The following is a 26,389-nucleotide window of genomic DNA, read 5'->3' as shown; positions in this document are numbered from 1 at the left end:
TTTCCTCTAAGATTGGGATCTTAATTTGAAGATCTAAAGTTCTCTACCTGATATCTTAGGTCCAAATATGTGAGTTCCACCAGGACCGTGCTGACTACGTAAGTCTTACTAGTCCGATGTCCACTGAAACAGTACTTTGGATCTAACTTTCTCTTTTTTTGAGCCATTGGACAGCTACAGCCACTGTTGGATAGTAGTTAGGGTGAAAGACCAGGAGCACAATCACTTGTATGTCTGAAATGCCACATCCTATCATTTCAGAAAGTAACTTCATGAAAGTTACTTAAATTCACGATGCCATAGTTTCTTCATCTATAAAATGGGAGAATGAAAGTGCCCACCTTATAGATTTGCTGTGAGGGTTGAGTGAAATCTGCTTGGCACTGAGGAAGAAATTTTAAAATTTAGCTGTTCTTCTTAAATCAGCTCTCAATTTCATTTTTTGATTTACAACTTCTTATGTCCTCAATAATGGTAGACATCTCTAATATACTCAAAAGCCTTTCTCACACTGCTTTTCTCACACTCTGGGAAGACAGCGGTTATTCATTGGAGTAGATTATAAGCCAATACAGATTTACTATTTTTATCTGATATAATAAATTTTGCTTAATCTCTTATTATATAACAATTACAAATCCCTCTCTGAGCTCTTCTCTCTGTGGAATATATTAAATCTGCATTTCCTTTTTGTTTCATAATGTGTATTATATCTGACTTCTTTAAAACAAAATAAATTCTAGATTGTAGGAATCTTACTTACACTTGATCTTAATTCAAGTCTTCAATTAATTTTGATTTAACAATTTCCTTGTTCACTATTCTTTCTGGTTTTTAAAAATAACATCTTATTTGAGATAAAATTCATATGCCAAAGAATGTATCTTTTTAAAGTGTACAATTACAATAATCAAAAGAGTTTGGTACTGGCAAGAGTATTGACAAATAGATCAATGGAACAAAGTAGAGAGCCCAGAAATAGATCTGTCCCGTGATAAATATAGTCAAATTATCTTTAAGAAAAGAGCAAAGGCAAAACAATGAAGTGAGACAGTCTTTTCAACAAATGGTGATGAAATAACCGGTCCACCACATGCCAAAAAAACAAATTAATCTAGACATAGACCTTACACCCATGACAAAAATCAGTTTGAAATGGCTCATAGATTTAAATATAAAATGCAAAACTATAAACTCAGAGAAGAAAATGGAAGAAATCCTATATAATTTTGAGTATGACAATAACTTCTTTAAAAAATACCAAAGATCCATGAAAGAAATAACTGTTATTCTGGATTTCATTAAAATTAAAATTTCTGCCCTGCAAAAGAGACTATCCAGAGAATGAGAGAGCAGCCACAGACTTAGAAAACTATTTCAAAACACACAGTTGATAAAGAACGTTATTAAAACTCAATAGTAAAATAAACAACAAGATGAAAAAATGAGCAAGGGGCTGGGTGCACTGACTCACCCCTGTAATCTCACTACTTTGTGGGGCTAAGGCAGGAGGATTGCTTGAGCCAAAGAGTTTCAGGTTGCAACAGGATATGATGGCACCACTGCACTCCAGCCTGAGCAACAGAGCCAGACCTTGTCTCTAAAAGCAAATAAATAAATAAATAAATGGACAAGAGACCTCCTTAAAGAAAATATACAGATAGCAAGAAAGTATATAAAAAGATGCTCCACATCATATGTTATTAGAGAATTGCAACTTCATAAGATAACACTACACACCTACTAGAATGGCCAAAATTCAAAACATTGACAACACCAAATACTGATGAGGTTATGGAACAACAGGACCTCTCATTCATTGCTGGTAGGATGCAAAATGGTACCACCACTTTGGAAGACTGGCAGTGTTTACAAAACCAAAGATATTCTCACCATAAAATCCAGCTGTCATGTTCCTTGGTACCCATCAAAATGAATTGAAAACTTAGAAAACTTGTGTCTGTACAAAAGCCTGCACATGGATATTTATATTTAATAGCAGCTTTATTCATAATTGGCAAAATATGGAAACTACCAAATATTCTTTAGTAGGTGAATGGATAAATAAACCTTTGTATATCCAGACAATGGAATATTATTCAGTGCTAAAGACTTGTGCTATCAAGCCATAAAAAAAAACACAAAAAATAAATGCATATTATTGAGTGAAAGAAGCCAATCTAAAAAGGCTACATACTGTATGATTCCAGATACTGGTATACAACATGTGGGAACAGGTAAACCTGTAAATAATAGTAAAAACATCAGTGGTAGCCAGGGATAAGGTGGGGAGGACAGGATGAATAAGGAGTGCAGAAAGGATTTTTAGGGCAGTGAAATGATTCTAAATGATACCGTAATGTTGGATAAATGTCATTGTACATTTGTCAAAACTCATAGAATGTACACCAAGAGTAAACCCTAAGGTAAATTATGATCTTTTGCAGATAATAATGTGTCAGTTTAAGTTCATCTATTGTAACAATTGTACCACTATATTATATGTGGTGTGGGATGTGGATAATGAAAGAGGTTGTGCGTATATTGAAACAGACTGTTATGGAAAAATCTCTGTACTTTCTGCTCAATTTTGCTATGAACAAAAACTGTCCTAAAAGTTTATTAATTACAAAAAGGAAGAAAACACAAATCAATATTTATATATATACACCTACATACACATACATATAAATACACACATACATACATATATACATACATATACACACATACATACACATTTTAATGTATGTTTATATAGGTATATATTTATGTGCAATTATAAATATAATTTAAAATACAATTATGAATTACAACTATAAATTATATAAAATATATAATTATATTATGTATTATGAATTATATAATTGTATAATTATAAATATATAATTATATAAAATTTAAATATATTTTAAATAATATGTAAATATAAATATAATTGATATAAATACCCACATACATATAAAGTGTATAATTCAGTGGGTCTTTGCCACTTTTTATCACAGAATAACACAACCATCATGACATGTATGCACATACATACACATGCACACATACACATATGCACACATACATACATAGACACTTTATATATATATATACACACATACATATAAAGGGTATGATTCAGTGTTTTTCTGACACTTTGTCACAGAATAATGCAACTATCATGACTACCTAATTCAAGAACATTTTCATCACCCTACAAAGAAAGCAGGTATCTAATTTAAATTATATTTAAATTAGCAGTCATTTCTTGTTCCCCCCTCTTTTCTGCCCCTGACAACTACAAAACTATTTTATATCTCTTTAGGTTTGTATTTTCTGGGCAATTCATATACACAGAGTCATAAAATATGTGCCTTTTGTGTCTTCTCTCTTATTTAACATGTTTGCAAGAATCATCCACGTTGTAACATATATCAGTATTTCATTCCTCTTTGTAATTGAATATCATTCATTATACATATTCATTATATGCCCAGGACTGGGCAGTGCATTTTTTACTTACTGGTTGATGGTTATTTGATTTTTTGATTTGTTTCCACCTTTGAACTGCTATAAGTACTGCTTCTTTCATATACAATTTTTATGTGGACATATGTTTATGATTCTCTTGGGTATACAGCTAGAAATAAAATTAGGGATTCATATGGCAACTGTTTAATGTTTGAAGACTGCCAATCTGTTTTTCAAAAGTGGCCATATCAGATGCAGGAAAAGCAGTCATGAAATTAAACACCCTTTCTTGATAAAAACTGAACAAAGTCCTGGCACGGTGGCTCACGCCTGTAATCCCAGCACTTTGGGAGGCCGAGGTGGGCAGATCACGAGGTCAGGAGATCAAGACCATCCTGGCTAACACGGTGAAACTCCGTCTCTACCAAAAATACAAAAAAACTTAGCCGGGTGTGGTGGTAGGTGCCTGTAGTCCCAGCTACTCAGGAGGCTGAGGCAGGAGAATCGCTCCAACCCGGGAGGTGGAGGTTGCAGTGAGCCGAGATCGTGCCACTGCACTCCAGCCTGGGTGACAGAGTGAGAATCTGTCTCAAAAATAAATAAATAAATAAATAAATAAATAAATAAATAAATAAATAAAACTCAACAAATTAGACATAGCAGGAACATACTTCAACACAGTAAAGACCATATATGACAAAACCATAGCTCATATCATACACAATGGGAAAAATTTTAAAGCTTTTTCTCTAAGATCTGGAGAAAGATAAGGATGCCCACTCTCACCACTTGTATTCAACATAGTACTAGAAGTCGCAGCCAGAGCAATTAGGCAAGAGGGAAAATAGGGATCCAAATTGGAATAGAGAAAGTCAAACTGTCCCTCCTTGCAGATGACATGATCATACATATAAAAAACTATGAAGACGCCACCAAAAAACTCTTAGAACTAATAAATGAATTCAGTAAAGTTGCAGACACAAAATTAACATTAAAAAATCAGTAGTGTTTTAATACACCAATAGTGAACTGTCTGAATAATAAATCAAGAATGCAATCCCATTTACAATAACTACAAAAATAAAATAACTAGAAATAAATTTAACCATGAAAAGAAAATATTTCTATAATATAAACTACAAAATACTGGTGAAATAGTTTCAGGAACACAAAAATAAATGGAAAACTATCCTGTGTTCATGGGTTGTCAGAATTAGTATTGTTAAAATGTCCATACTACCCGATATGTGTCCCCACCCAAATCTCAACTTGAATTGTAACCCCCACATGTTGAGGGAGGGAGATGGTGGGATGTAATTGGATCATGGAGGTGGTTTCTCCCATGCTGGTCTCATGATAATGAGGAAGTTCTCTCAAGATCTGATGGTTTAAAAGTGCAGCTTCCCCTGCACTCACTCTCTGTCTCCTGCCACCATGTAAGATGTACCTTGCTTCCCCTTTGCCTTCGCTATGATTGTAAGTTTCCTGGGGCCTCCCCAGCCATGCAGAACTGTGAGTCAATTAAAGCTCTTTTGTTTATAGATTACCCAGTTTCAGGTAATATCTTTATAGCAGTGTGAGAATGGTCTAATATACTACCCAAAGTGCTACAGATTTATTGATTTATTGTTTTTCCTATCAAAATACTAACGACATTCTTCACAGAAATAGAAAAAAATTCCCCAAATTATATAAGATCCTGAATATCCAAAACAATTTTGAGCCAAAAGAATATAAGTTACTATAGCTTTTTAGTATATTTTAATGTCAGGTAGTGGAAGCTTACTACCTGACATTAAAATATACTAAAAAGGTATAGTAACCAAAGCAGAATGGTACTGGCATAAATGGAGACACATAGATCAGTGGAACATAATAGAGAGCCCATAAATAAATTCATATGTTCACAGCCAACTGATTTTAGACATAGGTGGCAAGAATACTCATTCAACAAGGACAGTCTTTTTAATAAATGGTGCTGCAAACACTAAATATTCACATGCAGAAGAATGAAACTAGACCCCTATCTCTCACCATATAAAAAATCTACTCAAAATGCATTAAAGACTTATATGTAAGACTTGAAACTTTGAAACTACTAGAAAACAAAAGAGAAATGCTGCATGACATAGGACTGGGCAAGGACTTTTTGAAATAGACTTCAAAGGCACAGGTAACAAAAGCAAAAATAGACAAATGGGATTACACCAAACTGAAAAGCTGCTGCACAGCAAAGGAACCAATCAGCAGAATGGGAGAACATATTCACAAACTATACATGTGATAAGGGGTTAATATCAAAAACACATAGGGAACTCAAACTCAATAGCTAAAAGACAAGCAACCCAACTAAAAAATAGTCAAAATCCCTGACTAGATATTTATCAAAAGATATAAAACTTGCCAGCAGGTATATGACAAAATGCTTAATATCACCAATCATCAGGAAAATGCAAATCAAAACCACAGTGAGATATTGCCTCACCCCTCTTAGAATGGCTATTATAAAAAAAAACCAAAAAATAAATACTAGTGAGAATGCAGATAATGGAGAACTCTTATACACTGTTGGTAGGAGCATACATTAGTACAATGACTATGGAAAATAGTATGGAGGTTCCTCAAAAAACTAAAAATAGAAGTATCATATGATCCAGCAGTTCCACTACTGGGTATTCATCCAAAGGAAATGAAATTAGTATTCAGAGACATCTGAACTCCCATGTTTGTTGCAGCACTATTCACAATAGCCAAGAAATGGAATAAACCTTTGTTCATCAATAGATGAATGGATAATGAAAATGTGGTATATATACACAATGGAATATTATGCAGAAATAAAATGGAATGAAATCCTGTCATTCGCTACAACATGGATGAGCTTGGAGAATGCTATATTAAGTGATATAAGCCAGGTACAGAAAGGCAAATATTACATGTTATCTTGCATATATGGAAGCTAAAAAAGTTTATCTCATAGAAGTAAAGAATAAAACAGTGGTTTCCAGAGGCTGGGGAGTGTTGGAGAAGGGAAATAGAGGTTGGTTAACAGATACACAAATAGATAGGACGAATAAGTCCTAGTGTTGTGTAGCACTGGGGAGTGACTATAATCAACAACAATTTGTTGCATGTTTTCAAATAGCTAGAAGAGTGGACTTTTAATGTATCTAACACAAGGAAATGGTAAATGAGGCGATGAATATTCTAATTATGCTATTGATCATTGTGCAATGTATACATGTATTGAAACATCATACTGTACCCCATAAATATGTATAATTATGTATTAATTATAAACAAAATAGAAAGTAAATTGATGTATCATTTTACAGCCAGCAATGTATGGAAATCCATCTGCAATCCACAAAGTTTCCAATTTCTCCTTATCTTTGCCAACCCTTTGCACTGTCTGTGTTTTTTATTATAGCCATCTGAATGGGTATGAAATAGAATCTCATTAAATTCTTTATTTGTATTGCCTGGTGGCCAAAGATGTTGTAAGAGATTTTTAATATTTCCGGGTACAAGTCCATAGCAGATATGTTATTTGCAACTTACTCACTGAGTGTCTTTTCACTTTCTTGATGGTATATTCTGAAGCACTAAGTGATTTATTTTTTCAACTTTGATGTGTTTCAATCTTTCATTTTCTATCTGTATTTATTTGCTTCCTTTTTTTTCTTTTGTTATTATTTTTGGCTTATTCTCCTAGTGGCAGATCTAAAAAATCATTGCCCAAGTTAAGGTTATAAAGGTTTACTCCCATCTTTTCTTTTAACACATTTATAATTTTAATGCCTATGTTTAGATCTATGATCCATTTAAAGTTAATTTTTGTACATGGTGTGATGTAGGGATCCAACATCAATTTTTGAATGTATATATATAGCTGTCCCAGCACCATTTTTTGAAAAGACTATTCTTTCCTCAATAAATTATCTTGGCACTCTTGTCAAAAAATTGTATTGCCTTGATCTAAATGTCTTTCACTATGCCAGTTTCACATTGTCTTAATTACTGTAGCTTTGCAGTAAGTTTCAAATCAGGAACTGTGAGTTCTTCAAATCTGTTTTTATTTTTAAAGGTCATTTGGTTGTTGGAAATCCCCTACATTCTATGTGGACTTTAGGATCACCTTTTCCATTTCTGAAAAGAAAAAGCATTGAAATTTTGACAGGGATTGCTTGTATCTCTAGATTGCTTTCAGTAGTAATATCATCTTAACAATTTTAAGTCACCCATTTTAAGAAAATGAGTGTCTTTCCATTTATTTAGATCTACTTTAATTCTTCAGTATAGAAGTCCTGTACTTCCTTTGTTAAATTTATTCCTAGGTATTTTATTCTTTTTTTGTTGCTATTATAAATAAAATTGTATTCTTAAATTATTTTCGAATTATTCGCTATATAATTGATTTTCAAATATTTGCATATTTTTATACTTCTAGGAAAGTGTTCATTTCATCTAACATAAAATTTCTTTGCATATTGTTCATTGTATTCCTTTATCATCCTTTTTATTTCTGGAAATTTTGTGGTAATGTCCCCTGTTTCATTTCTGATTCTAGTAACCTGAGTCACACTTCTTCTTCTTCTTCTCCTTCTTCTTCTAGAACTCATTTTGACCCCCAATGACTTCTGGGGAAGGGGTGAGTTTAGCAGGCGAGAAGCATCCCACTCTCACCACAGACCTCTGGAATTCTGGCAGTGGGAGATGTCACAACTTTCAGGGACACTTCAGCTGGCAGGGAAAGCTGCTTAGAGAGGTGGACGGGCAGGACTTGATCTGACATATGACCTCAGCAAAGTTTCAGGATATGAAATCAATGTACAAAAATTAATAACATGCTTATACGCCAACAACATCCATGCTGAGAGTCAAATCAAGAATCCAATTCCATTCACAATAGCCACAAAAAGAACGAAATACGTAGGAATACAGCTAACTGGGGTGGTGAAAGATCTCTCTAATAAGAATTATAAAACACTGCTCAAAGAAATCAGAAATGACACAAACAAATGGAAAAACATTCCATGTTCATTGATAGGAAGAATCAATACTGTTAATCAATATTGTTAAAATGGTCATATTGGCCAAAGCAATTAACAGATTCAATGTTATTCTTATCAAATTATCAATGACATTCTTCATTGAATTAGAATATTTTAAAATTCATATGGAATCAAAATACAGACTGAATAGTCAAGACAATCCTAAACAGAAAGAACAGAGCTGGAGGCATCACATTAACTGACTTCAAACTATACTACATTTGCAGAAAATGAAAACTAGACCACTTCCTTATACCATATACAAAAATCAATTGAAGATATATTAAAGACTTAAATGTAAAACCTAAAACCATGAAAACCCTGAAGGTAAACTAGGAAATACCATTCTGGACATGGGACCAGGCAAAGATTTCATGATCAAGATGGCAAAAGCAATTGCAACAAAAACAAAACTTGACAAATGAGGTTGGGCATGGTGGCTTACACCAGTAGGCTCAGCAGTTTGGGAGGCCTAGTCCAGTGAATTTCTTGAGATCAGGAACTGGAGACTAGACTGCATAACTTAGTGAGACCATCTCTCCATAAATAATACAAATATAGCCAAGCTTGGTGGCACATGCCTGTAGTCACAGCTACTAGGGAGGCTGAGGTGGCAGGATTCCTTGAGCCTGGGAGGCTGAAGTTGCAGGGAGCTGAGATCATACCACTGCACTCCAGCCTGGGAGACACAGTGAGAGTTTTTCTCAAAAGAAAATAAAATTGACCATTGGGACCTAATTAAATTAAAAAGCTTCTTCTGCACGGCAAAATAAATTATCAACAAAGTAAACAGACAACCTACAGAATGGGAGAAAATATTTGCAAACTGTGAATCCAACAGAGGTCTAGCATCCAAAAACCTATGGGGAACTTAAACAAATATACAAGTGAAAAATAAACCCACTAAAAATTGGGCAAAAACATGAAAAGACACTTTTCAAAAGAAGACATATATATGACCAACAAGCATATGAAACAATGCTCAATGTCACTAATCATTAGAGTAATGCAAATAAAAACCACAGTGAGATACCATCTCACACCAGTCGGAATGGCTATTACTAAAAAGTCAAACAAACAACAGATGCTGGCAAGGCTGTGGAGGAAAGGGAAGGCTTATACACTGCTGATGGAAATGTAAATTAGTTCACTCATCGTAGAAAGCAGTTTGACAATTTCTGAAAGGACTTAAAACAGAATGAGTACTCAAAGGAATAGAAATCACAGCACTATTCATAGTAGCAAAGACACAGAATCAACATTAATGTCCATCAACAGTAGACTAGATAAAGAAAATGTGGTATATACACAACATGGAATATCATGCAGCCATGAAAAAGAATGAGATCATGTCCTTTGCAGTAACATGGATGGAGCTGTAGGCCATTATCCTCAGCAAATTAACACAGAAACAGAAAACCAAATACCACATGATCTCACTTATGGGAGCTAAACATCAAGTATATATGGATATAATGAAGGGAACAGCAGACATTGGGGCCTACTTGAAGGTGGTGGGTGTGAGGAGGGTGAGGAGCGAAAAACTACCTATTGGGTACTATGCCTATTACCTGGATGAGGAAATAATCTGTACACCAAACCCACATAACATACAATTTATATATGTAGTAAACATTCATATGTTCCCCTGAACCTAAAATAGAAGTTAAAAATAGAAAGTAAAAACAATTAAATAAAATAGACACTCAAGTAGTCCTAAAATAACAACCACTACCAAAGCAAAACAAAACAAAAAAAAGAAATCAAAACAAAACAAAAAACCCCAAAACCAAAAAACAACAACAACAACAACAAAAAACGAGGAAGGGTGTTTCCTAATTTACACGTATTTGTATATTTGTGAGATTTCAAAATTTTCTTCTATCATTTCTAATGTAATCTTATAATGAATAAAGAACATGCTTTGTATCATTTCCATCTTTTAAAATTCCTTGATTCTTTTTATAACCTGGTATACTTGTATATGGTTTAAACTGGAAAATATTCCATGCACACTTGAGAAGAATGTGTATTCTGCTATTGATGAGTGGTTTGCTCAATGTGGCTGCTTTAAATTGTTGGTCAGATCTTCTAGGTCCATTTGGATCTTCTACCCATTTATTGAATTCTTTATTCAAAGTGGCGTATAAATGTCTCCAATTCTTATTGTTGCATTGTCTGTTTCTCTCTTAAGTTCTGTCAGATTTTGCTTTCTGTCAATTTGGGGTTTCTGTTGTTATGTGCATATATTTTTATATTTGTTATATATTCTTAAAGTGTTGACTCTTTCATTATTGTGACATGCCTCTCTTTATTTCTAGCAACACTGCTTTTTCATTTTAATTTTTTTGACTGATATTAATACAGTCCCTCCAGTTCTCTGATGATTGCTGTTTGCATGATATCATTTTCCATCATTTTAGTTTCAAATTACATGAAACTTTAAAGTGTGTTTGCTTTAAAAAGTATGTAGGTAGATTGTTTTTAAATTAAATCTGGCAATCTGTCTTTTGATTGGATCTTTATCAATTCACATTTAATTTTATCTTGATATGGTGTGTGAATATTTTCTATGGCACCATTTTAATTATTTTAATGACTGTTTAATTTTATTTTTGAGCCATATTCTCAGGGGTCACTCTAGGGCTTGCAATAGATATGTATCTTAAGTTATCAAAATGACACCAGATTTCCAGTAAATTCCAGTAAAATATGAAAACTTTACTCTTGCAAATGTCATTCCCCACTTTTGTGCATATTTAGATACTATATATAATGTATAATGTCTATATATGGTGAAAATATTTTTGTAATTATACTGTATATATATTTAGAAAGCTGACGAAAAGTGGAGAGCAAGTATATATAGTCAAAGAGCTTGTTATTACCTTTTTTATTTACCAATTTTTATCCTATTTCTTTCTGTAGGCTTGTTATCTCACATCATTTCATTACTCCAATATAGCTTTGTTACACCTGCCTCCTTTATGCTGTTATTACCAAATATATTACATTACTATATGTTATATGGCCAACAATATAATTATGTATACATATTGTTTTATTCAGTTGTTTCTAAAGTAAGTTAAAAGAGAAAAGGAGAAGAAAGGTGCAATTACATTGTTTTATAATTACTGACTTTATGACCTTTATTAAAACTCTTTGTTTTTTCATGTGGATTTGAAATACTGTTTGGTGCCACTTGCTTTCAACTCATGGAACTTTCTTTCATACACCTTCTAAGGCACATCTTTTAGCAATGATATCTCTCAGCTTTCATATATCTGGGAATGGTTTTATTTCACCTTCATTCATCTGGAATGTCTTTATTTCACCTTTATTTTTGAAAGACACTTTCTGGATTTAAGAATTTTGGTTGATAGTTTTCTTTTCTTTCAGCATTTTGATGTTATCTCACTGCCTCTGGCCTCATTATATCTGATGAGCAGTAAGTTATTATTCTCATTGGAGTTCCTTGCATGTAATTATTTGTTTTCATCTTACTACTTTCAAAATTCTATCTTTATATTTTGTTCTTAATATTTTGATTATAATGTTTCTGGATGGAAATACTTTTGTATTTTCCTTATTTGGAGTTTGTTGATATCCTTAAATGTGTAGAATAGAGTTTTTCATCAAATTTGGAAAGTAACCATTTTTTGAATAATTCTTCTTTCCCTTTTGTCTCTTTTCTCCACCTAGCTCTCCCGTTACATTTGGCTACTTAATATTCTCATATATTTCTTCAAGACTTTGTTCACTGTACTTACAATCAAAGAACTGCAGACTATTACAAGATAGCTGGCACTACAGAAGACTTCTAGTACAACCAAACCAATTATTTTTATTGCCTTCCTTATTCAAAAAGCTCAACAAATGCTTATCCCAGCTTATGTCTGCATATCTTCAGTGAAGGAAGTGACTAATTCTTAAGTATTTCATTTTGATTTTACGCTGGTCTAACTTTAAGAAAGTTTTATATTAAGGAACAGTCTCCCCTTGTTTTGATTCCAAGTCCCCTTAGCATCATAATTACCCTTCTCTATAAAAGCTTCTGTTAGTTATAATCATTGTCAAAGGTGAATCATAATCCTAGGAGAGCTGACATCAGAGTAAAATAATAGGTTTTTATCTCACTGTAGATGCATCAATTCATAAAGCTGAAGATATATCAGCTATTGAAGAGGTACAAAATACACTGTTCCTCCATAGTTAACTTGAGGTCAATTAAAAGTTGAATGTCTTCACATGAATTTGCTTTAAATCATATATCGTTTAATCTGTGTTTAAATAGAATTTTTTAAATGGCAGACTTATATTTGTTAAAAATTTTATATTCCCGGGTTTAGCTCTTTCAGTCTAAATATTTGTAATTTTATTTTTTATTAAATATTAGCTCACTCTTCTGGCCTCATATAATGTATAGTCATGTTGTTTGTACCTAATTCTAATATGGTAATAAACAGAATGATCCTGAGATAGCCCCTTAAAAAGCTAACTTCAGGTTAACATTGAAGCATTTATAATAGTTGTTAAGTAAGATTATTCAACTACATAAAAACTGAGGCAGGGCGCAATGGCTCATGCCTGTAATCCCAGCACTTTGGGAGGCCGAGGTGGGTGGATCACCTGAGGTGAGGAGTTTGAGACCAACCTGACCAACATAGTGAAACCCCATCTCTACTAAAAATACAAAATTAGCTGGGTGTGGTGGTGCATGCCTGTAATCCCAGCTACTTGGTAGGCTGAGGCTGGAGAATCACTTGAATCCGGGAGGCAGAGGTAACAGTGAGCCAAGATCATGCCATTGCACTCCAGCCTGGGCAAGAAGAGTGAAACTCCGTCTCGAAAAAAAAAAAAAAAAAAAAAGTAAAAATGTACCCATACCTTAATATTTTCTATTTTGTCCTAAGATTATTAAGAAAATCTCTTAAATTCAAAGATCTCTAAAAATCAAGATAGCCCATATAAATATTACATAAGTTATTATTTTAACACCAATAATAATGAAAATTAGATTTATTTGACATAATGTGTACTTAATAATCCCCTATGGGCTTCCATTTCTTATCTCTTTTCTTTCTAAATTCTCAAAAAATATTATACAATAGACACATTTTTTTGGTATAACCACAGCTACTTTTCACAATACATTTCAGTTCTATGGGTATATGAGGCCTAATAATAACAATATCAGCAGCAGCAGCAGCTAACATTTATTAACAATTATTCTGTGCTACTGGAAAATTGAGTATACACATGTGCTAGACTTTATGTCAAGTGCTATCCATGCATTCTCTCACTTAATTTTCCTAGCCTACTTACGAAATACATGTTTTTATTATAGCTATTTGATTATAAGAAAAGTCCATCACCATGGTTAGTATATTACTCAAGATAATTAACACTAGATGCCACGGCAGACAAAACCTAAAATCATAATAGTTAACAAAAGTTGATTTCTTGCTCATTCAAACCTAAACTGGATGGGGCATTCTTCGTATGTAATATAGCTAGACCATCTGAAACACAAGCTAGCTCTAGGGATGCTAAAGCAACAAAATAAAGAGAATGGTGTGCTTAGCCCAGAAGTGACACACTTACTTTGAGCCAGAATTTATTAACCAGTAATAAATTATGTCACCCCAATTAAATTTAAGGAAAGCTAGAAAATGTAGAGAAACAAGTAGAATACTTTGTAAGAACAAAATTATTGCCATAAGTCACCAAAGATCCTTTGATCCCTTTTCCCCAAACATTGAACACACTCCTAAAAAATGACAACTGAAATCCCATCAAGTCCAGAATCTCTATGTGTGCAGTATCTCTCAATCAGGTCTGGATAAGTTTTTAGTCCAGAGACTTATGAATTAAAAGACAAATCATCTGCCTTCTGCCCCACCCATTCATATACACGTTAAATATACAAAAGTGGAACAGGGAAAGACTAACCACAAGTGGAAGTACACACTCTGTGAACTTCTCCTACCTTAAGGTACAGGTGGTTCCTGAATTAGTCCCTGATTCTGCTTTCTGTGTGGAGTTCTCCTGCCTTCTGAAGGTGTGGAGAATTAGGGAATTGCCTGCCTCAGAGGCTACAAAAGCTGTTTCAGTGCACTTTTTAGTGCTGAAGACGAGGAAATCAAGTGTATATTTAAGTGTTGAATGCTCAAAGGTATTTTAGGCTAAAATCTCTGGTAATACCTTTCCGTTAAAATTATAGATATCTGATCTATTTTCTTCTGTGAGTTCCATATGTGGTTGATCACAGTCAAAATTCCTTTGGAGTCATATGTAGTTTTCATATCTGCTTTTTTTTTTCTTAATTTCTTCCCACAACTCACTCTCTAGCAATTTAATGGAAGTTACTATAAATCTGGAATAATATTTGGGAAGCCCATACGCTTAATCTAAACTGTGCTGTGAGTCATAATTTTCACTTAAGAAGTTTGCGCCCTTGTCTAAAAGACTTGTTAAATTTATTGTTTTACTATTTGTGATTTAGAAGCAGACAGCTTTCCAAATGTGCAAGGCCCTAATTTTGGAGCTCTTCTTTTTCTTTTATTTTGTCTTGAAAACCAGCTACTTTTCTGAGCTCTCTTTTTGCTATAAGGTAACTTGCAAAACATAGTCAAGTACAACCAACACACAGAATCAATATTCTGTCTTCCAGCTTCTTGTCTTAGAGACATAAATTAGTAGGCACATAGTTTGCCTTCCAAGTTATCATGGGGAAATTCTTTGCTACTAAACAACTTGGACTGCCATCTTTTCAGCCCCTGATATCAATTTTTTCATCTTTTATAACTAATCACAAAGATAAGGCCATATTTTAGGTTTTATGTTATGATACTAATTTCTGTGTTTAATAGCATAATTAATCCTAATTTCCCTCACAGATAAACCCTGTAATCTCAACAGTTTAGTACAGTGAAGATTTCTTTATTTCTCATCTAAGAACCAGTGTGGGTCAGGAGGACCTTGCAGCTATATTAATGGAACATATGGCCTCTAAGATCTGCATAGCAGGGAAATAGAATGATTCTTTTAATTGCTTTCACTCTGAAGTGATCACTTTTACTTTTGCTCACAGTCAAGTGGAGAGACTGATCACATAATTTTTACATAATTGCATGGGAAGCTGGGCAATGCAGGGGAGCACATGGAATATATGGCACTGGTGCTTATAATTACAAAATAAATTCAAACGTATATGATTTAAATTTCACCTTCTTCCTCTCTGTTCTCTGTAGTAAAAGTATTTAAAATATTTTAAAAGCAATTTGAAATATTACACAGATACAAAAACAAAATACATTTTTGGTTTGTTTGCTTGTTTGCTTTTAATTTAACATCTGGTGGCAAAGATTTCTAGTCTTATATGCATGCGTATGCTTTAATTGCTCATCTGGAGTAATTTAGTTGATATCATTTTATATCCTAGTTGATATTATTTTATATCAGTCATTCCACCAAACAATTTAGGAAAATGGTAAAAAAAAAAGGCACTGTTAAAATTGCATAAAGCACAAGTGGATTGAAATCAGAAAGATGTGATAAATTGGATGAATTTGGAAGAAAAATGTTGGAGGCAGAAAATGTAATGTGTTTCAATGGAAACCATAAAATCACCTTTAGAGTCTTCATTTCAGATATAAGTGGAGTTGGAGCAAGACAAAGTATATAATGAAGGTAAAATAACTAAAGACTGCATAAATCTGATCACAGGCAGGTTGATACAATGACCATCAAATAATTAAACTTTTGACCTTTTTTGCTGAATAGGAAGTAGCAGTTTTGTTCTCAGAAATATCTTTTATGTAGCAGCTGGCACTTTCTGGAAAGTATTTGAATTTACTTTTTTATAACTGTATCTGAAATATAAATGGTCCTTGAAATGGCTATAGAATATTGGCACATTCTGCAGCTATACTTACTATAAAGGGTTAAAAATCACTAACAGAACACACTTAAGGTTTCAATTTTAGTCTTGTATGCCACATCTTTTCAGTATAAATCAAGAAATTTGTATGTTAATTTCTAGTACTGAAAATGCCTCTTACAGCAGCCGATGAAATAGATATTCATGAAGTATAGCATTATTTAAAAATGTCTGACCTACAGTGTTATATCATTTTTGTAGAGAAAAATAAAAAAATTTGGATAAGTATTATAAAATGAAGCTAGGAGAAATAATAGCTTTAATTTAAGTTAAAGATGATAAAAGCACCTATTATTACAAACTAGCTAATTAATAAAACAAGAATTCTGGATAATATTTATAACAAAATCAATCAGCAGCTAAAATATCACATACAAGTAATTTACCATTTATTTGATAATATAAATGAGACAACATAATATCTATCCTTAGTCACAAGTTACAAGTAGGTGCATGGAGACTTTGAACTTCATAATCTTCCAAAATTTCCACTGAAAATTGTAATATCATCCTTACAATAATATGAAAGCCCCATGACAGTAGGATTTCACATGCCCTAGTTGAATTTTGAATGCCTAGGGCTAATAAAAATATTTATGTAGTATCACTAATCATTAAAGAAATGCAAATCAAAACCACAATAAAATGCCATCTCGCATCTGTCAGAATGGTTATTATAAAAAGTCAAAAAACAACAGATACTGACAAGGTTGTGGAGGAAAAAAAAGGTTTATACACTGCTGATGGGAATGTAAATTAGTTCACCCATTATGGGAAGCAGTTTGGTGACTTCTGAAATAAAGCAGAATTACTATTTGGCCTAGCAATTCCATTATTGGACATATACCCAAAGGAATATAAATTGTTCTATCATAAAGACACATGCACACATGTTCATTGCAGCACTATTCTCAATAGCAAAGACATGTAATCAACCTAGATGCTCATCAATGGTAGACTGTATTAAAAAAATGTGGTACATACACAAGATGGAATACTATGCAGCCCCCCAAATAATGAGATAATGTTCTTTGCAGCAAGATGGATGGAGCTGGAGGCTATTATCCTGAGTGAACTAACACAGGAACAGAAAATCAAATACCACAGGATCTCACTTATAAGTGGGAGCTAAACATCAAGTACATATGGATACAAAGAAGGGAGCAACAGACACTGGGCCCTACTGGAGAGTGGAGGGAGGCAAGAGGGAGAGGATCAAAAAAACATGTATTGGGCACTATGCTTACTATCTGGGTAAGGAAATAATCTGTACACCAAACCCCTGTGATATATAATTTACCCATGTAATAAACCTGCATATGTACCCCTGAAAATGATATATATGTATATATATAATTGTGTGTATATATGTGTGTGTGTGCATGTTTAGTAATAACTTATGATTTAGTAAAAAGAAATCTAAGCATAATAAAATGCCTCTCAATTTCAAAATGTGTTGAAGGGGCAGGAGGAAGGAGTTAAAGTATCTGTCCAATAATCCACTCATTTTGTTTACAAAATGAGGGTATGTAGGAAGAAAAGAAAACTGTGATGTAATCTAATCTCCATGTCAACTGGAACTCCAGAAGAAATAGAGAAATTATATTTTTCAGAAGAAAGACACCTTACCTATTGCATGCCTTCAGCAGGATGGTCCCTGGCTAAAGATTGTTTATATATATCAATATGTATAATTGATTCCTTGTCTTTGAAAGATATATATATATATATATATATATATATATACACACATTATATATATATAAAACTTATAAATTTTATAGTTATATATATAGGTTGTTAGGTAAATTGCTTGTATGTATATATAACTATTGTCTATCATCTATCTATCCAGTTATATATAGTTATATAATTTTTTAGAGACAGGGCCTCACTGTGTCACTCAGGCTAAAGTGCAATAGCATGATCATAGCTCACTGCAACCTGCAAACCTCAAGTATTCCTCCTACCTTGGCCTCCCAAAACTCTGAGATTACAGGCATGAGCCACTGTGCCCTGCCAGGATTGCTTCTGTTAAATAAACACAGAGTCTGTGAGGTGTGTTCCCTGGAAAATGTCAATAAACTACACAACCCTCCGGAAAATAAAATGAAAATATTTTTTAATGTAAACACTTGCCTCTGTTGGAAGTAAACTCATAATCCTCACTAGAGACTTCGTTTTTCCGGGTCAGAAGTGCATGTTCTCCAAGGGAAGAGAGGATCTAGAAAGCTACCCTTGATGTCCCAGATGTCTCCTTGTTTCATTTGAGTCTCTTGATTGTAGCCTTGATGTTATTAGTATAGTTTCATACTGAGATAAGATCTTTGATTTGTGTCATTCTAGTTTGATAAGCCAATCATGTTAAACTGATTTATGAAGAAGAAAAAGTAAGGCACATATGTTTTGTATAACAATAAAATATCATTTAGACTGGAGCATGTTCAAGACTGAAAGGCACTGTTATACACCAGGACAACAGGCACTAACTGAGACTCTCTGGGGCCAAACTGGGACATGTAGTTATAGCACAAATAGCATGGGTCCCTTTCATTAGTGTATTTATCTAATAAATATTTAAAAAATTTTGCCAACTTTGAAAGTCTAGGTGAGAAAATGGAATAATATGGTCCCATATGGGATTTGTAATACTCAGCAATATATTAATTATTCAGGCTGATCTTATATTAACAATATAAGGATTAGAAAATACATAGAATAACATGTTATTTTCAGTTAAAAATTAACAAATCATGTATTACTCTTAAGGGTAGTTTGATTATCACCATTATATTTAGCCACACAAATATCAGTATTTAAGAATGGTATCTCAAAGTTGGAATTATGGTAATAGATGATATGAATAGCACTCAAATTAATCTATAATCTGTCAGAAACATTAAGCATGACATATATCTCAAGTAAGTCTTATATAATGTCTAATGTTTAGGAATAGCTAAAGGAATGAAGATACGAAAGTGTGCAAGATATGTAATTGATAATACCAGAACCATTGCTTACTGAGGTGAGCTTCTCTTGGAGATTTTAGAGGTAGTATAAAATCTCGTATATTAGCTAAATTATGTGATTATTGTTCTTATCAACTAATTTAAGGACCATAGATGGGCTTTGGTGATCCCATGAACCTCCTAAAATTATAAATAACATGCTTTTGTGCTCATATATATATGTTTTTTAAATTGAAAGATTAATGTTTTTATCATGTTCTTAAATTTCTTCATATTTGGGCTTGTGAACAAGGAAGAAAAAATAATCAGTGCTCAGGAGTAATAGTATCTAGGAAATAGGTCTACTGAGAGATGATCCATATTGTGGGGCAATTTATGCTCACATTTATGCTCTGATTATGAAGAGATCTCTAGCCTAGTTAGAAGTAGGTACCTATTAGCAGACTGTACCATTTTGAAAAAAAATTTAATCCACAGTCATGCACTCAAATTCCCTTTACCTTAGAAGGCAGGAGTAATATCTAGAATTTATTATATCCAAAATTAACCTTGGGTATGAAGTTTTGATTATTCGAATATTCTGACCATAATGTTCTTTTATAATTTATACATATATAATAAATTTTCAAAGTATAACAAAATATTGATAACACTAAAAATGCTTTTGGCTCATAATTTAGAATTTTTGATACTCAGAAGGTTGATTTCTTTCTTTCAATGCCTTGAGATTATTGACAGCATAAAAATTGTAAAGTTTAAAATACCTCAAAAGTGTTAAATATTGTCAATGTCTTTACTCCTTTACTTCCATTCACTCTTAACCTTCTCCAACATGGTTCCTATCTCTGCTCCTTCGCTGAATTTGCTTTTGTCAAGGCCACCGTTGATATCTATGTTCCAGATTCAATAAATACTATTTAGTTTTCATATTCCAAGACTTTTGGCCAGGCGAGGTGGCTCACGCTTATAATCCCAGCACTTTGGGAGGCCGAGGCAGGCGATTGCCTGAGCTCAGGAGTTCAAGACCAGCCTGGGCAACATGGTGAAACTCCATCTCTACAAAAAATCCAAAAGATAGCTGTGCATGGTGGCTTATGCCTGTAGTCCCAGCTATTTAGGAGGCTGAGGTGGAGGATCACTTGATCCCAGGGGGTTGAGGGTGCACTGAGCCATAACCACTCCACTGCACTCAAACTTAGGTGACAGAGTGAGACTGTCTTAAAACAAACAAACAAACAAACAAACAAACAAAATAAAAAGACCACACACACAAAGGCTTTTCAGCTAGCCTTCAACACAGTTGAAGAGTCCATTCTTTTTTTTTTTTTTTAAATAGTTTTATTAAATTAGTACATGTGTAAAATGGAGAACTGATGAAATAAAGCCACTGGCAATGAGGATCTAACAGAGTTTGACCAATTCATATGCAAAGAAGAGAAAATCAAACGGGATAAAGACACCATCATGGGATTAAAAAAGAAAGATTTGAATGTTTAAGAATTAGGAGAAGCCCTTGAGAAAAATAAGATCTTCAAATGATTTTACAAAAGTGATTTTATGATTCTTCTGTGAAAGATAAAGAAAAGGTTAATCATGACAAATTTTATCAGAATAAATTTTGTAAAACAAAAACAAGATCACATTTAAAATTAAAATTTTATCAGCAATCATATAAGACAATTTGCATTTTTATTCAACAAAAATGATGATGTCCAAAGTCTGAAAGAAATTTAATAATTTATAAAATTTAACTAATTTGTAATAATTATTCTGATACTTGACAGATTTCCTGAAGGAGGTACAATACGGACATAGCCATACAGTAACAAAGCTATCAGTTCAATGATTCTTCCTAACAAAAATTTCTCCTAATTCCCGACTTCTATCCCAAATGAGGTTCTTGATATCCATAAAGTAACCTTCTGAATATGTATATTTAGAAAATGTTGAATAAGATACGATTTTTTAACATTGCTGTAATATTTTTAATGGGAATAGAGAATACATAGAGAAAAGTGCACAAATCACAAGTGTATAGCTGGATGAATTCTTCCAAAGCATGTAACCAACACACAGATCAAGAAATAATATTATCAAAATCCTAGATGCTTGTTTGTAATTTCTTCCAGTCACTACTCCCCTATGAAGATAATTATCATTTTTTAGATTTTATATACGGATTACATGTACTCTTTTGTGTCTGGCTTCATTTGCTCCAAGATATGGATATTTTATCTAGAAGTCTCAACATATATTTCATAGACTTTTGGATTTATACTTGCAAATCAACATGCCCAATTTCTAATTGCATTATTTACTCTTCATCAAAATATATTTATTAAATACAATTAAAAATTCATATAACTAACCTTTTTGAATGAGATGTCTTGACGTTTTTGATTTCATGCCTAGATCTTTTGGTTTTAATTCACATAAAATAGATGAAACATGTTTTCTGTGTTCACTGGAATTTTTTAAATCAACAGGATAATATATATTCTGTTAAAATAAAAGCAATGACAATGATAATATCTCATGTGTTTTAGAGTTCTTCAAGTGTTCTCACATGAATTATACATTATCATGATTGATTTTCATTTAAAACACAAAAACAAAAACTTGTGAGGTAGGCAAGGATAAGAAAAAAATAAAAAAAGCTCCATTGTGTATAATTTTAACAATCTGTCTTTCTACTAATATTGTACCTTGGCCAATGCTGTGAGAGAGATTGAGGGAAAGAGAGACCTGCCAGGAAAGTGCTGTGACAAAAGGAACAGGGAAGAGGGAAAACAAGGAATAAATAAAGAGAAGCAAGATAGTGTTCCCCAGAAAGCCTGAAGGAAGATTCAGAGTAATAAAGGGAGGGACAAAATTATTTCACAGAGCACTAAAAGGCAGTAACATGGAGGAGGAAAAAGAGGGACAATAACAGGAAGAAAGGAAGGGAGAAATGGGACCAGAATTATCACACGTTTTAAAACTACAAATGGGCCAGGCACAGGGGCTCACGCCTGTAACCCTAGCACTTTGGGAGGCCGAGGCAGGTGGATCACCTGAGGTTAGGAGTTCGAGCCCAGCCTGGCCAACATGGTAAAACCCTGTCTCTACTAAAAACACAAAAATTAGCCAGGTGTGGTGGTGCATGCCTGTAATCCCAGCTACTCGGGAGGCCAAGGCAGGAGGATTACTTGAACCCAGCAGGCGGAGGCTGCAGTGAGCCGAGATTGTGCCATTGCACTCCAGCCTGGGCAACAGAATGAGACTCCATCTCAGAAAAAAAAAAAAAAAAGAAAAGAAAAAGGACAAATGGATCAGCTATGTCTGGGAAGAGTAGCAAGTAGCTTCATGGGGAACAGAGGCATTGTCAAATGTAAACTGTATAATATCTGTGAACTGGTTGGGATGTTTTAGTGACAGTGTTATCTATTTTCTTCTTCACAGTTCATCTAGGACTGTTATGGAGCTTTCATCAGGTTATCAGGGACATAGGCTCTTTCAAAATTCCTTTATCATCTCTTACTGTATCTGCATGGGTACTATCCTCAAACTTTTCACATGAGTGAAAATAGCTACTAGAGCTCCAAACACCATTTCAGTCAGAAGTTGGAGGAAAAGGGAAATAACAAAAGGACACACGCCATGTATCTTAAGGAGCTTTTCCAGAGGTTTTTCAAATAACTTCTGTTTAATATCTCATTGGCCCCACATCTGGCTATGAAGGGGAGCGTAAAGAATAACGTATTTTGCTAGGTGTTTTGCTGCCTGGAATGAAATTTGGGCCCGTTACCATGACAGAAGAAAAGAGTAGATATTGGTAGGCAACCAATAGTCTCTATCAGAGAAAAAGTTCAGAAGCTTAGATGAGGGTATGTGTTTACATATTAAAAAACTTTCTTGGGATATGATACTTTCTTTGGTAAGAAACACTGATCTAACTTCTGAAGATTCACAAATATTTAGTTTCCATAGATCTTTCTGAGATCTTTGCTTTTGTGTATTTGTTTCTGGAACATTTACATAGTGCTTATCATTTGCTATTGTGAAGTTCTTTATGGATATTAACTCATTTAATAATCATAACAACCATAAACTGAGCTCTTTCACATGGACATCGCATACTCAAGAGAATCAAAACCATATTTTTTTCCTCCAAATATATTAGTTCTTAGTCCTAGTTTCAGTGAATGGCACCACATTCATTTAAGAAGAAGAAAGTCAGGTAAACTCTCTGATATGTCACAGCTGACAGAATTTTCAAATAGAGAATTCATCCTTACATTTCCCCCACTGCTTCGACCTGTTCACTTGTTCAAACCTCCTTTATTTGATAATTTAGAAAAGACACTTGGATATGTGCCTTGGTCCCCTGTATTTACAATTTTCTTAGTTTCTATTATTTAAATTTTATATGTGATATTCTCTAATTTACTTATCAAAAACAATTTGTCTCCAAGCAGTGACTCATAGGGTAAGGGCTTTTTAATGCTCATTATAGGTGTTAAGTATCATCTGTTCCTGGAATAAACCTGTTTTTATTTTTCATTTAAAAATTCTTCACTCATCTCTTACACAAGACAATTTCTATTCACTCTTTATGTGATAAAATCACCTCATTTTGCTAGAAACACAAATAGGTACTTTTAAGCTCATACATTCTCTTTACATTTAAAAATTTTTCAATCTTGCCAAGGATAATTAAAATTTAAGAAGTCACAATACCAAAACATATTGTCAAAATATGACACAATTTTAAGTAATGCTGCTTCTATTTTCATTTAGGCCCTGATTTTTCTATTAGAGAAGTATGACAAAATACAATGTGTGGCACTATTTTGCAATTCCAGTCTGTAACAACAACTCTAAATACTTTTTCAACCTCAAATTCTTCTGCAAGTCCTCTTCAAGTTACATGATCACTCTTGTATTTTCCTACTTCTAAGAATTTTGCTCTATTTGGAAACTTCTCTCTGTTTCTCCCTCCTAACGATGCAATTCATCACATGTTGAAAATCACCTCAAATTGCATTTGAACCATAGAAATGTGTCATTTCTTTCTTCTATATATCTCACTTTTATCCTACCCATGATAAAATAATGAGTGTGTTCAGTGATCCTGTTTCCACTAGTACTTACAACTTTAGATTCCCCTGAAAAAAACAAGAACCCCCCCAAAGAAATCTGTCAAATTTGAGATATCCAAACTCTATCACAAATACAGTTAATTTATAAACTCATGAAATGTAAAGGGTCAGAAATTAAGTAGATAGCTAGTTAGCTCCTTTTAGAAATATATTTTCTTCGTTTCTCCTAATTATCCTTTTTCATGTATCTGGCTGTCATTGCTTGTCACGTTTTATAAAAATATTTCCTTCCATGTTTTTAGAAAAGAAGAATTCATGACAAAGGGTACATATATGACAGGGGAACAAATCTATAGAAAGATGATCAAAAAGTTTAAAGCTCTAAAGGAACTGAGGCTCACACAAGCTGCAAAAGTAAAGAAATGGGCTTTTCTGTTATACGTAATGCAAGAAGGGAAAGAGAATGTGTGCACTTACTGATAGATCTTTGAGATCATAGGGAAGGAAAAGTTATCAGAAGACTGGGAATGATCTAATAACGATCTTACTTTCAATAACAGAAAGTATATTCGATTAACTACCCTACTTTAGACTTAACACTGGTCCTCAATAATTGCAGAAAATATTTTAAGGATATTTGGTAGCACTTAGTAAAGGAATAATAATCAAGGAATATTATAGGTTGACAATAAGCTAATTATATCAAATACAATTTCATTTTTAACAAGGTCAAAATTAATTCAGGTTCAAATATCTTTGGCATGGTAAACCTGTATTCAGCAGTATGTTTGATAAAAATCTTTCATTACTTTTAGATAGAGATCAGAAATGTCGAGTGACCATGAAAGACTGAAGATTAATAAAATGATGCCAAGCTGAAGGGAGGTATCTAATGGCATGATACATGGTTCTGTTTTCAGCTCCATTCTGGTCAACGTTTATATAAATGAGAAGTAAAATATAAAAGAAATGCTTGCTACCTTTTCCAATGAGATAGTAAAAAACAAAATCAATTAATACCAAAAAAATCTAAGATAGTGTCAACAGCCTGGAAGTAAATTAAGCAGATGAAGTAAAATAGAAATAAATATTGCAGTTGGGCAACATATACTTAATCACTGGGATACTTGACAATGATTTAAAAACATGCGTGATAAGACATATTATATTATATTTATAAAATATGTTTTAGTTAAAAGTAAATTAGTTAGGAATTCATTATGTGATGTGACCCTAAGCTGTATTAAGCATTTCGTTGAGAAAGAGAGAAGCAATAGTTTTACCATATTCACTTCTGAAGAACTATGTCAGATGAGGAAAACATATTTTCAGATGATTTTGGATAACCTGGAACATGAATAGTAAGCAGCTTACCTACTGAATTATTGTGAACATAAGCCCTATATAAATAGGCTATAGATAAATCCAGTATAGAGAAAAGATAAAGGGAGATTCAGGGTCCCTATTTCCTCCACTGTCCATCTTCTTCATTTTGAAAAATAATGCAGAAAAAAATAATTCTTTGATCAACTCAGAAATACTAGAATTTGTTATTTAACCCGTCTTCTGAAACCTTATGCCTAAGCTATCAGCAAATCTCGGCAAGGCTACTTCCGAAATATATTTTAAATATGCTTCCTTCTCTAAATTTTCAGCTACTTCTCTATTCTACAGCTATAATCATCTATTTCTGGTCAATCACAAATGCCTCTTATTGGACTCTGCCTTCACCCTGGCTTTTATAATATACATTTGCATTTGTCAAAATGTAAATCCAATGATGTTTCTCTTTTAGCTTTAAATCCTCCTACTGTTCAAGATGCTAAGTCCTTTCTAGGAGGTATAGAACATCATCAAAATACGGCTCCTGACCACACAGCCAAA

At 33.3% G+C, this 26,389-nt stretch overlaps 1 protein-coding gene across 1 annotated transcript in view; it reads right to left on the bottom strand.

Moving 5' to 3' along the window:
• LRRIQ3 (leucine rich repeats and IQ motif containing 3) overlaps positions 1-26,389 on the bottom strand; it is a 175,946-nt gene that overhangs the window by 30,226 nt on the left and 119,331 nt on the right. The window contains exon 6 of the mRNA XM_002810699.4: positions 21,794-21,923. Coding sequence (XP_002810745.2) covers positions 21,794-21,923 — 130 coding nt within the window. The remainder of the gene's footprint in view (positions 1-21,793; positions 21,924-26,389) is intronic.

Source organism: Pongo abelii, chromosome 1 (assembly GCF_028885655.2).
Source record: "Pongo abelii isolate AG06213 chromosome 1, NHGRI_mPonAbe1-v2.0_pri, whole genome shotgun sequence".
Lineage (NCBI taxonomy): Eukaryota > Metazoa > Chordata > Mammalia > Primates > Hominidae > Pongo > Pongo abelii.
This window is presented reverse-complemented; position numbering and strand designations above follow the sequence as displayed.